Raw genomic sequence first — 12,944 nt, 5'->3', positions numbered from 1 at the left:
CTTTTATCTCTCTGTGCAAAGCATATAAGCTTTAAAAAGCTTTGCACTGGGGCCCTAGTGACCATGTTAGTGACATGTTAGCATGTTTGACTTGAATTTACCAAGTTTAGGGTTTGAATGTAGTCATCGTTATGTACTTTGGGGAGCAGGGATGGTGCAGTGGTAAGAGGGCTTGACAGCGGTCAAACATTAGAAATATATTAGAAACAAGAAAAGTACTTCAAAGATAAGAATCTAATTCTCACTGTTCATAAATTGATACTTTTTTGGAGCTTTATTCGAGGGAATGGGAATATAATATTATTTACTCTCAGCAACTATTTTATCTATCTTAGTTCATACTTGTTCTAATATAAATGAAATTCCCCAAAATCGAAAGAAAAACTGCTTGAGACGTTTGACCGTGGCGAATTAGAGGGCTCACTTCCTACCAATGTGGCCCAGAATTGATTCTGACCATGTGTCATGAGGGTTGAGTTTGTTGTTGGTTTTTGCCTTTCTCTGAGGGTTTTTTAGGGTTCTCCAAATTTCCTCCCTCCTGAATACCCAAACATCATTTTCAAATTCCATAACTCATCACTGGGTGATTTTCTATCAACAGACAGCTCAGCAGACATTTGGTTACACTGTGGGTAACTGGTCACCCCACTGCAATGGGTCTTCTGAAGAGGATAATGGTGAGAAAGTCCTACTGGAGTGACAATATTATTATGATTTTCCCTGGCCTAACTGCAAGCTTTGTTAAGAATAAACACTAAAATATTGTTCTTTTGTCTTGCTTTTAGCCTGCAGGACTCATGAACTATCTACAGTCAGAAGAAAAGGTATGTTTATTTCATTCTTGTTTGAAGACAGCTACTGAAAATTTTTGGAACGAAATGGATTTGTTTGGATTTGATTTTTTTGGTTTTTGTTAAAAAAATGAATTTATTTGAGCTTGGTTATCATGCTTTGTTAATGGTTGCCTTGCTTTTTCTTTTAATCAATACTCGTTTTGTTCCAAGAAAATAATATGTTAACCGATAGTGGTACCTGTTCATCAATCAGGACAGGTCCCTTTAGACAGAAGGATTTTCTTTCATACTTTTATCTCCTTTCTACTTGAAAGTGGCCCACTTGTGTGTTGTTAATGATAAATTAGAGATTCTTTTTTATTGGAAAGCTTAGAGTGCATGTCATAGCAAAGTGATCAATCTTATACTTTGTTCACTTGGCAACATAGGTAAAGCAATCTTTATTTCCTTCCTTTAATTCAATAGGTCCCAGAAGCCGAGTTAGACAAGCTCCATGTTCGAGATAATGTGAAACTTGCTGAAGTAAGCAACAAAAAACTGATGATTATTGGTCCAACAATATTAGTGATTACTGTACCCAAATTCGCAAGTAGCCAATCAAAATTTTTCGCTTAATTTTGATTTAGAAAATTTAGAAAATGAAACTCTAAACAAACGAGTGGAAAAAAAGGTAGAAGAGGAACTTGGTAAAAGTGTTGAAGACCAAGTCAACACAATTTGCAGTACGTACCTTGCAAGCATGGCTCCAACAGAGCGATAAATATAACCGGGTTTTTGGCTGAATTTGGGTACGGTAAATACCTAATCGTACCTTTTTGGTACGCTTCGGCTGCATATCAGGCTCGTTTGGTCTCGCCATGAGTATTTTGGCTCGACTGCATCTCGCCAAAATATGAACCATTGCTCGACCCAACTCGCCTGATATGCAACCGAAGCGTACCAAAAAGGTACGATTAGGTATAATAACTATCTAATATCATGTTCTGGAGACAAGTTCTAGTCTCACTTCAACTAACTATGCCATTGTTTTAGCCTTATGCCTTGGGTCTGTACATCAGAAATGTGGAACTCTTTCTTACGGAATTCTTGAATGTATTCAGGGCCGTAACTAGCAGGAGGCAAGACGAGGCACTTTCCTCGTCTTGATTTTAAACCAAAAATTTAAAGGAAAATATGTTTAGTTGGGAAAAAAATCCCCAGTTGAACAAGATTGATTTTCCTCAAGAAATACCTTATGAAAAATGTTTAAGAAAGAGTTTCCGAGCTTCTAGTTTTTCAAATTTTCTGGAGGGCATGTCTCTTAAACCTCCTATCAAGATCTTGCCTCGTCTATGCCAAAGGTCTGGTTACGGCCCTGGTATTATGTACTTGACTGTAACATTATTTTGCTCTTGAAGTTTTTAGCCTTACTGTGATGTTGTTATTAATTTCATTGTTGTTTTAACAGTAAACCATTCTCAATGTGATCAAACATGTATAGCCACTCACTGCCCAGGCAAAGCCAAGCTTTGTGGGCAAGATTTAGCTTTAGTAGGTGATCGCACAACAGACAGGTGAAACAAGTAGATGTGGTACTGAAGGGAAGGTGGGCGGTAAAAACTTTCAGGCCTGTAAAGCGATTTTTAATTATTTGTATCTTAAAAACAGAGACCTATTTTGGGCTGAAACTTTGTATGAAGACAACCTCAGTTCATATTTAAAATATGTGAATAAAACTGCTCTGTCATAATGTATGGTTTGAGATTTTCCTATGGCTTTCTGGGTGCAAAACCTTTTTGGAACCTTCAAGGGGCTCCTGGGGTCTTGAGGTTAACTGGGCTCTGTTAATTGGGACAATGGGAGTGTGTTAGCATTGCATGCAGGCCAGTTTTGTGGACATTTTTACAGTACATGTAAGTTAAGTAATAACATGCATTGTTTTTGTTTTTGTAGGATTCTTCCAAACCCAAGAAAAATCAGTATTTTGTACAGCTGGATGTCGTACTAACTCACTGGCGGACAAAGATGGGACTAAAATCAAAAGATGTAAGAAAGCCTTTATACAGTACTGCTAATCAAGACCCAAAGAAAACGTATTGAGATCAGTACTTACAGATGTTATGGCAAAGACACAACCTTCCCACTTAATTGAACAGTTATCGCAGTCATGCCATAACCAACAAAGACTCTAAGCTCATCTATGCTCTGCAGTTCAAAAGCACCAAATGACTAACTAGAAAGGGTCCTCCCCGGGCTGGGATGCTCACAGGTTATGTTCTCTCACAGTACACCCAGTGTTCTCACCATGATTTTCGTTTGGGTAGTCCCAGGGCCCCTTCTACTGAAAAATAGGGGCCCTATAAGAACTTTAGGGGGACAAAGTTACTTGCAGTCCTTGACAGACGTGGGTTGTTTTGAAGGCTAAAAACCCTTTCACAGTCTGCAGAACTTCCATAATCTTGTACTCTTTCTTCAAGCCTGGGCACTTTAGAATGAAAGAAACAATCTAAAACTCGCTGTGCCATGGTGAATCAGTTGTGTATACATCAACAAAAGCAAATGGTTTGTTACATAAAGTACCTACCTGATCCAACATGGCGGACAAGATGTTTACGATTCGATAACAATGCTTATACGCAAACCTTCACCGCATACGTGTGACCAACGAGGGTAAAGGCAGTAAAATTAAAGAATTTGAATCTTTTGACAACAATTATTTCAACAGGCAAAATGCTTGGGTGTTCGATTGACCATTAAAACTACTCAACTAAGTCCGTTTGACTTGAAGCTTGCTCCTGCGCCCTAACGGGCGCATCTTCTTCGCTTTTAGTGCGCCATCTCAAATTTTTTTGCGGGAATCCTGCAAGGCCACAGCCTGTTGAGAACACTGTACACCAGTATCCATTGTGGAGTTGCCAGAGCTTATCATGGTTTCAGTAGCTTTAAGCGACTAGGAGTAACTCTACTCTCCCCTGGGTGGGATGCTAGTCCATCACAGGATTATCCCCAGCATTAAACTCACCGTTACCCACTTACCCATTTGTACATCTAGGTGATGAGAGGTGCTGTGATAGTGAAGTGTCTTGCACAAGAACACAACACAATGGCCCCCGCCAGGTTCACACCTGGACAGCTTGATCCAGAGTCAAACACATAAGCCATTTAAGACTATTAATTGTGCCTTCCAGCGTAACTAGTATTCGTCCAATATTTCTCAACAGACAAACCAGAAGCCTGTGATTCTAAGAAAGAGAAGACAAAGAATTAAAAGTGATGCAAACTGGGAGCTTTTCTACTACAAGTAAGTTTACAAGGTTTCATTCTCAAGTGTAATCAACCTGTAATTTCTCCTTACAATAATTATCCATACACTGTCAAGCAGATGGGTGACGTGCTCTGAGAATAACTGCAGGGTGGCAAAAGGCTCTTCTGTAAGAAATCTTGGGTGTCCAGCTCTTAAAAGCTTTCGGGGTAGCAAACTTAAACAAGTCGTTTAAAGGCAAAAGTAAGTCGCCTGTGGCATCCGGGCTCTCCTAGAGCACAGCCCTGATCATCAACTAGAGGATATTGTCTTGATGTACCACGTAAAGGATTAGACATCTCTCACCCTTCAGTGAGGAAATGTACATACCCTAAACCATTGATTTGTATGTTTTTTAGGTTTAATCAAGACCACTCCAAGCCCAATCTCATCTGGAACTACAAGGTGACAGTCAAGTGCTAATGTTTTTTTTTTTCTGTATAAATTATTTTACTTCAGAGACTTTGTAATTTCAATAACTAATAATTATTCATGCACATGTATGTTTTACAGTGTCAAGCTTGACATTGATCTTTGTTGCTGCCGACAAGTATCTCAGACACTGTCCTCTACTAGCACTTTATTTTAATTGCTACTTCTATTGTAACAATTTTGAAATTGGCTCCTTTTCATTTTTTTCTCTTTGTGTTTACAAATGAATCACTAAAATGGTAGCATCATTTGCATAGTTTTTAAACCATTTTTTAGTTTATCATTATCATGGCTGTGGTTAATTTAGTTTGAATGTATTCTTTGCAGACCAGAGAAGAACTAAGAGAAGCTTTAGAGGCAGAGATGAGAGCATTTGCTGTAGACAAGGTGTTGCATTTGCGTTTTGTTGACCCTCCCTTTTTCTTGTGCTAAAGCTAGGGTTTTATCCAGTCTTGAAAGCTGGAACCACCATGATATACAGCATTAACAGTACCACATGAAAGTACTGATCAAAAGCTTTCATTTGAATGGTCACACACTTGGATTTCATCCACAGACTTGAAAGTTAAAACCACCTTGTACAGCATAATAAACAGTACCATATGAAAGTACTGTTCAATAGCTTTCATTTGAATGGTCACTTTAAAGGGTTTTACAAAAGGGTTTACTTTTATTCTTTGTAATTTTTGTCTTTTTGCTGTCCAATCAACAGGATCTTGGTTCAAATCATGTCATCTCTTGGAACTACCAAGAATTTGAAGTGCGATATGAGTGTCTTGGAGATGAAATCAAAATTGGTGACTACTACCTCAGACTGCTTCTTGAAGAAGAGGAAGGAAAAACATTGATCCACAATTCGTAAGTTGCACAGGTTTTTTAAAAAAGAATACGTTCTTACAAGGACTGTGTCACGGCTAAGTTAGTTTATATTTTTTTTACTTTCGCCAAATACTTGCCATGAAAATTAATGTTTGCAAAGAATTGCTCCTATGCATCCAAATGACAAAACTTTTGCTTTATTGCAACCAAATGTGTCTTCCAGGCGTTGTAATTTAAAGTTACAAGCAAACGAGACTAACTTTGAAAACTGTTTAGCCCAACAATATTTCAAAAACCCATATTGCAATCCGTTTCAATCTTCGTCGCTTTTGGCCATCCTTTCCTTCATTTGTATTTGCTGTGTTATTGAAGTGTTCCTTTACTGTTTTAAGAGGTTATTTTTATATTTCACCAAATGTGATGGTCATTTCCGATGCCTAAATTTGGCTAAAATCCGTGACAGTCCCTTTAAGGAAGAATTTGCCAAGCTCTTAATGTGCAATTTTTTGTTTTCAGGTTAGAGTTTTTCAACGACCTTTACCACAGATTTCTCCTGACTACCAAGCCAGCCATGAAAGCGATGTGCTTACAAGTAAGTGTCAGTAGTTCAGATTAAACCAAATAACATGGTATTTTATTGCTTATAACAGTAACTGATAAGTAAGCACATGCATGAAAGGAGACCTGTTTTCATGTGATGTTGTGACTAAAAATATTGTCCACCCCCAGGTGGAATGCCAGTGTGTCTCAAGTTGTCTCTCCCCCCCCCCCCATCCCCCAGAAAACTTACCTGACTCGAAATAGCAAGTATGAAAAATATATGAAGTTTGATGTTTTGCGAGGCATTGTGCATAAACATTTCTTTTACTTCACAAACTCTTTTTTCAGAATTAAGGAATGAACCCATAAAGAATAGATTTGATTGAATCGGAAAATCTCCATCCTTCAAGTTTCAATGTTGTTGTAAAGACCCACTTATCTATTATTATCATTGCACCTGTAACTTTTGATAGATTTTTTTATCAATTGCAATAAAGACAATGTTATTTTTTATCAGTCATGCAATCGATCAATAGAAGTCTGTTTGCATGCATTTTATCAGCTTCATTTCACAAGCATTCATGTGTGAACTGCGTTTACTGTTTTTTTTTAATCCTCTTATCAGGCTATGACCAAGGTATACAGCAAATGTTATGATGAAATTGGTGCCTTCAATGACACAAGATACATTGTTGGAATGCTTGAAAAGGTAAAAACACCAAATTAAGTTATTCTTTTAAACATCGTTGGAAGAGACCATTATATACATGTACAAGAGCCTTGTACATTTGTCTGCATTTGGCCTTAGCGGTCCTTTAGGCCGGAGCTTATCCCGGTTTCAGTAGCTTTAAGCGGCTAGAAGTATCTCTTCTCCCCCCTAGATGGGATGCTAGTCCATCACAGAATTACCCCCAGCATTAAATTCACACTTGTACCCATTTATACACCTGGGTAGAGAAAGGCACTATGAGAGTTAAGTGTCTTGCCCAAGAACACAATGCAATGAGCTCAGCCAGGGCTCGAAGCCAGACCGCTTGATCTGAAGTCCAGCATGATAACCATTTGGCCACTGTGCCTGCCATTAAGAGTTTTAAAAGCAGCAATGTACAGCTGTACATGTAATATCTCCATTATCTTCCAACGATCCATTTTCTTCCAACGATCCTAACTTTTCCTTAGATGGTCAACTTTGTACATATAATTCTTCGCAGCTGCAGCAATTTGATTAGAGGTTCTTATGGTTATTTCTTCTTTTGCAGACAACAGACAAGTTGGAGAGAGATCGCCTTATCCATTTCCTGAATTCACTCATCAAGAACAAGGTACATGGTATAACTAGTGCTTAACTGTTGAGTGAAATCTTTGCCAGCTTGTTGATTTCATGTAAACTTTGTATTGGCCAACTTGTTCAACAGAGAAATCTCAAGAACACTCTCTGCACCTCCCCCTGATATTACTATTGAGGTGCTTACCATTTAACCAAAAATCCCAGAAATTTCGGTTTGGAGGCAAAATTATAGAACAGTTATTTTCCAGAAAATCCATTCAGAAATTGTGGACAACGTTTTTGAGGTAGTCCTTTCATTTTGGTTGGTATGAATGGTCAGAAAATTCTGTTAAAAAGTACCGTTTGTTCAGTTCTCCTCTTTCTAGTCTCCCATCAAGGGAAAACAATAATCAGAAACTAAATTATAAATGGTAAGCGCTACCTTTTGGTCGGTTCGCTCTTTTAGAAAACAGCACCATTATTCAATGGTCTTTCCAACTGTATATTCCATGGTTACATCAACTTTTGATTCCTGCGTTTGCAAACTTTACATCAATCCATTATTAACTTTCTCGGATTGTGAAAATGGAGAAAAACTCATAGTCTTGAATACGAGAAAAAAAAATGGCTTGTAAGAAGTATGGAAAAAGTTTGACTTAGCATACAATGTGTACGTAACCTTTCAGCACATTTCAAATGTTTTATTTTTTTTTTTACTGCAGAGAAATGTCAAAGAGATGATGGATGTAAATGGAATCAGAGTTCTTGTGGATCTTCTAACACTTGCTCATCTTCACACTTCGAGGGCTGTGGTACCCCTTCAGGTAGTTTTCCACATTATTATAGTGTATATAGTTGTTACTGCGTTTGGAATGGCGCATTTAGAAAATGAAACCCACTACATAACTATGCATTTTAAGGGCTGTGAAATGGAAACTTTGACTCCGTTCGAGGTTGTCATTCTGCAGTTCCCAAACTTTTTAAACACCACTTTTATTGTCAAACGTCATGAAAATCATTTGAAGTATAGTTGCCTCATGAGTGGTCAGGAGGAAGTATTTCACAGTTATTTCACAAGCACACATTGGATATGAGATGGTACAGAGCCAACTCGGCGCCTCGTTGGCCATAATCATCTCATATTTAACAAGTGCGGATGAAATTATTGATTTAACTATAATGACCATGAAATACAGGCAAGACAATCTTTGTTGACCATGTTTGTCGGGCATAGAATAATGGCTGAAATCCAATGGTCATAAAGGCAATCAAAACTCTAAAAATACCTCATCTAATGCTCCAGTTGTTACAACATGTACTTTATGTTATAATGCAAGACCTGCACAGTGTGTATACAAGCTAAATTCACTTTCCACAATCTGATTAATGACTTCTTGATGATGATAGTCAGCAGACAGTGATGTAAACCTGCCATTGAATCCTCATTTCTCTCTGTTTTTTCCCTGAAGAGCAATTTGCTGGAGGCATCTCCTGAGATGATGCAGCGTGACAGTGAAAAGGAGTGGTACTATGGAAACAAGGAGAAAGAGAGGCTTGGACCATTCAGTTTCAAGGAGGTTAGTGATACGACTAGCTTTAAGCATTGTATATAGCCTTGGTTGTACCTTAAGAGCTTTTTACCAACAGCTAGGTTTGCTAGTAGATGTTTATACTCCCGGGTGGAGATCGGATAGTTTCTTAAAATTGCAATATGTGAAACAAGCAATCCTTAATGTGCTGTTACACTAGACAATTGTATTTTGTCCAACTTGTCTCGCAATTTTTTTTGCAATGCAAGTTGTACAAAAAACTGCTTAGTGTAACGCACCGTCAAGTAAACAGGTCTTGCAGCATTTTCATTGCAGCAAGCACTGGGCGAACTAAAATCGAGTTTTTTTTCTTTACAACGAACACGGCAACGCTGCAACAAACATTCAATATGTTGCCAAGGGTGCTGCATCAAGCAACATTACCTTCACTTTTCTCGCAACAGTACAATAGAACTCAAATTCACACAGTTGTCCACAGTTGTTAGTTTGCAAACTTTGTAGAGTACAGTATGGTACTTGATTGTTTTTTCAGATGAAGGACATGTCTGCTGAAGGAACTCTTCGTCCTGAAACAAAGTGCTGGGCACAGGGTATGGATGGCTGGAGGCCACTGCAGAGCATTCCACAGCTCAAGTGGTATCTGCTAGCAACTGGCAGCGCTGTAATGAATGAATCAGAACTGGCTGTACTGATTTTAAACATGCTCATCAGGATTTGTGAATTCTATCCTAACAGGTAATGACAAGCTGTAATGTGAATACCGTAAAATTCTATAAGGCCCCTGCTTAGAAGTGGGTTATAGGCCCAACAACCAATTTACATTTCCCTTGGAATTTCGAGAAATGGGGATTCTACTGTAAAACTAAATGGTATTTTATCCATTTATCAACTCTGATCAACCAACTATGTTCTTGAAACGTATTCTAAATAATTAATTGCCCAAGAAATGAAGTGTCGAGGGTAATAAATGAATGAAATTTCCATAATTCTTTGGTGGTCAGATGAGGCTTTAATTGACTTTCAATGATCTTGAGCAGGCGAAAAGAAAATGGTATGCATTAATTTCTCTACTAGGGCATTAAAACTCTAAACTGGAGATTATGTGTGATGATTGCCCTGTACTATACTACTAGTCCAGCCATATGGTGCTAAAAAATACTGAAATTGTGCACTTCGGGGTAAAAGCACCAAATTTGGCATGGTGATAGTATTTAAGTTGCTGAACAATATTAGCTATGGACCCCAGCCAGGGGGCTGATTTTGTACTAAGGGGGGTGGGGTGGTTACAATTTTCAAAGAAATTACTGTAATTCAAGAAACAAGGTGTACAGTTGAGCCGAATTTGTTATAGGTAGTATTATTTACTTACTATTCAGGTTGCTGACTAATATTGGGAATTTACCCCAGCAAGGGGGGATGTTTTTTGTACTTAGGGGAGTGGGGTGGTTACAATTTTCAAAGAAAGTACTGTAATTCAAGAAACAAGGTGTACAGTTAAGCTGAATTTGTTATATGTGATAGAACTTGCTAACTGTTCAAGTTGCTGAACAATATTAAGTATTGTCCCCAGCAAGGGGGGAGATTTTTTGTACTTAGAGGGGTGGGGTAGTGCAATATTCAAACAAATTGCTGTAATTTACCGAAAAGGTGAAAAGTTGAGCCGAATTTGCCATACTAGCAGGGCACGATGTCCTGAGATATGTCATCTGACCCCAACCAGACGTTCTTCACAAAAGCGTTGTACAACCAGCACGCAGAGGAGGGGGGTGGGGTAGAACTTACCATGGAATTTTTTGACTTTGTAAAGCAAGCAAAGTTAATCCTCTCCCTCGCGTTCCCCACTGCATTTACAAAGCCCAGTTCAAGACATGCCAGTTTCTAATATTTACAACGTTCTCTGTAACCTATGTCAACTTTGCACCTTCATTTCACCAGCTCCCTGGCATACTGTTGATGCTTTAGGTGATGTGGTCCACTGAGGCTACCATGCATCTGTCTCAGATTGTGCCTATCCCCATTAACTAAGAGAAGGTAGTTCAGGATTAGATTCAACGCACTGTTCTCAAAAATGACCAGCTTGGTAGGCCACTATCTTGTTGTATTTGTACTAATACATCAGCGGTAGGGGAGATGGTCTCAAGGGTCCTCCCTTCTGTTCAAAAAGAACTTTTCTGGCATCATTGACTCCTTGGCACAGGCTTGCTGGTCATACAACAGAACCACATTCCCTTCAGCACAGGCATAGCATTTAGAACATCCTGCATGCTAGGCACTTTGCTAAGGACCATGAAAGCTATAGTGGCTTCTCCATAGGACATCCATGTGGCCCATGCTGTGCTCTTTCCTCGTCCTTAGAATGCTGATGTCTGATCACAGCCTGTAAAGGCATGGAAGATGTGCAACACTTGAGATTTTTCATCCCCAAGAGCCCTGACGATGTCAAGTATTGCTTACCAACTCCAAATGCAATCACATCTCACTATTCTCTTAACTGATTTATATTTAAGTTGGAAATAGCGAGCACTGTGACATTAGTGTCTTCTGTATGAAGAATTACCTTGTCAATACCTTGCTGTGCACAATCAGATGCAATCACAATTAGCCTTGCAGCAGCCTCCTTGTGCTTGCTAAGGACCAACAAAGGCGTAACATCAAACGAACATGACAACACGAGAGTGTCGCTTGTAGATAGAATACATTTGTTTGCTTCACATGGCAACGTGATCGTCTCCTTAGCTAGATAAGCTCTGTTTTGTTGGACTCTTCTAATTCTTTGTACAGTAGACACTGATGTTGCAGTAGTGCTTGCTCTGTAGATATGGATTGCATTTGCAGTGGGTAATCAATACTTGACATCGTCAGGGCTCTTGGAGATGAAAAATCTCACGTGTTGCACATCTTCCATGCCTTTACAGGCTGTGATCAGACATCAGCATTCTAAGGACGAGGAAAGAGCACAGCATGGGCCACATGGATGTCCTATGGAGAAGCCACTATAGCTTTCATGGTCCTTAGCAAAATGCCTAGCATGCAGGATGTTCTAAATGCTATGCCTGTGCTGAAGGGAATGTGGTTCTGTTGTATGACCAGCAAGCCCGTGCCAAGGAGTCAATGATGCCAGAAAAGTTCTTTTTGAACAGAAGGGAGGACCCTTGAGAACATCTCCCCTACCGCTGATGCATTAGTACAAATACAACAAGATAGTGGCCTACCAAGCTGGTCATTGTTGAGAACAGTGCATTGAATCTAGTCCTGAACTACCTTCGCTTAGTGAATGGGGGATGGGCACAATCCGATTCAGATGCATGGTAGCCTCGGTGGACCACATCACCTGAAGCATCAACATTATGCCAGGGAGCTGGTGAAATGAGGGTGCACAGCTGAGTTAGGTGCAAAGAACGTTGTAAATATAGTAGAAATCTGGCATGTCTTGGACTGCGCTTTGTAAATGCGGTGGGGAATGCGAGGGAGAGGATTAAGTTTGCTTACTTTACAAAGTCAAAAAATACCGTGGTACGTACTACCCCACCCCCTCCCCCCGGCGTGCAGGTTAAACACCCATTTTATGAACAAAATCTAGTTGGAGTCAGATGACCTTTTTTAGGTTATCGTGCCCTACTAATATGGCAAATTTGGCTCAACTTTTCACCTTTTCGGTAAATTACAGCAGTTTGTTTGTATTTGCAACTACCCCACCTCCCTAAGTAAAAAAAATCCCCACTTGCTGGGGACCACACCTAATATTGTTCAGCAACTTGAACAGTAAACAAGTACAGGTACTATCACATCTAACAAATTTGGCTTAACTGTACACCATTTTTCTTGAATTACACTAATTTCTTTGAAAATTGTAACCACCCCACCCCCCTTAAGTACAAGAAATTTCCCCCCCTTGCTGGGGACAACACCTAATATGGTTAAGCAGCTTAAAGAGTAAGTAAGAACTATCACATATAACAACTTCGGCTTAACTGTACACCTTGTTTCTTGAATTACAGTAAATTCTTTGAAAATTGTAACCACCCCACCCCCCTAAGTACAAAATCACCCCCCTGGCTGGGGTCCGTAGCTAATATTGTTCAGCAACTTAAATACTATCACCATGCCAAATTTGGTGCTTTTACCCCAAAGTGCACAATTTTTTCACCATATGGCAGAACTTTACTAACTAGTGTCCAGGCAGATAAATTCTGTGCTAGATTCTAATATCCAATACTGTCTCGTTATGCCAAAAGTATTACCATTTGAGTTGTATAGCTCAA

The 12,944-nt window shown here is 39.2% G+C and overlaps 1 protein-coding gene across 1 annotated transcript in view; it reads left to right on the top strand.

The window, feature by feature from the left end:
* LOC144630297 (dnaJ homolog subfamily C member 13-like) overlaps nucleotides 1-12,944 on the top strand; it is a 68,784-nt gene that overhangs the window by 20,858 nt on the left and 34,982 nt on the right. Inside the window, exons 25-38 of the mRNA XM_078488628.1 lie at nucleotides 602-677; nucleotides 786-824; nucleotides 1,260-1,316; nucleotides 2,727-2,819; nucleotides 3,995-4,074; nucleotides 4,434-4,479; nucleotides 4,834-4,893; nucleotides 5,219-5,364; nucleotides 5,842-5,917; nucleotides 6,491-6,574; nucleotides 7,125-7,187; nucleotides 7,855-7,956; nucleotides 8,602-8,709; nucleotides 9,215-9,417. Of these exons, the coding sequence (XP_078344754.1) occupies nucleotides 602-677; nucleotides 786-824; nucleotides 1,260-1,316; nucleotides 2,727-2,819; nucleotides 3,995-4,074; nucleotides 4,434-4,479; nucleotides 4,834-4,893; nucleotides 5,219-5,364; nucleotides 5,842-5,917; nucleotides 6,491-6,574; nucleotides 7,125-7,187; nucleotides 7,855-7,956; nucleotides 8,602-8,709; nucleotides 9,215-9,417 (1,233 nt within the window). The remainder of the gene's footprint in view (nucleotides 1-601; nucleotides 678-785; nucleotides 825-1,259; nucleotides 1,317-2,726; nucleotides 2,820-3,994; nucleotides 4,075-4,433; nucleotides 4,480-4,833; nucleotides 4,894-5,218; nucleotides 5,365-5,841; nucleotides 5,918-6,490; nucleotides 6,575-7,124; nucleotides 7,188-7,854; nucleotides 7,957-8,601; nucleotides 8,710-9,214; nucleotides 9,418-12,944) is intronic.

Source organism: Oculina patagonica, chromosome 11 (genome assembly GCF_052425735.1).
Source record: "Oculina patagonica isolate OP01 chromosome 11, crgOcupat, whole genome shotgun sequence".
NCBI lineage: Eukaryota > Metazoa > Cnidaria > Anthozoa > Scleractinia > Oculinidae > Oculina > Oculina patagonica.
The sequence above is the reverse complement of the archived record's forward strand: the minus strand, read 5'-3'. Positions and strand labels throughout refer to the sequence as shown.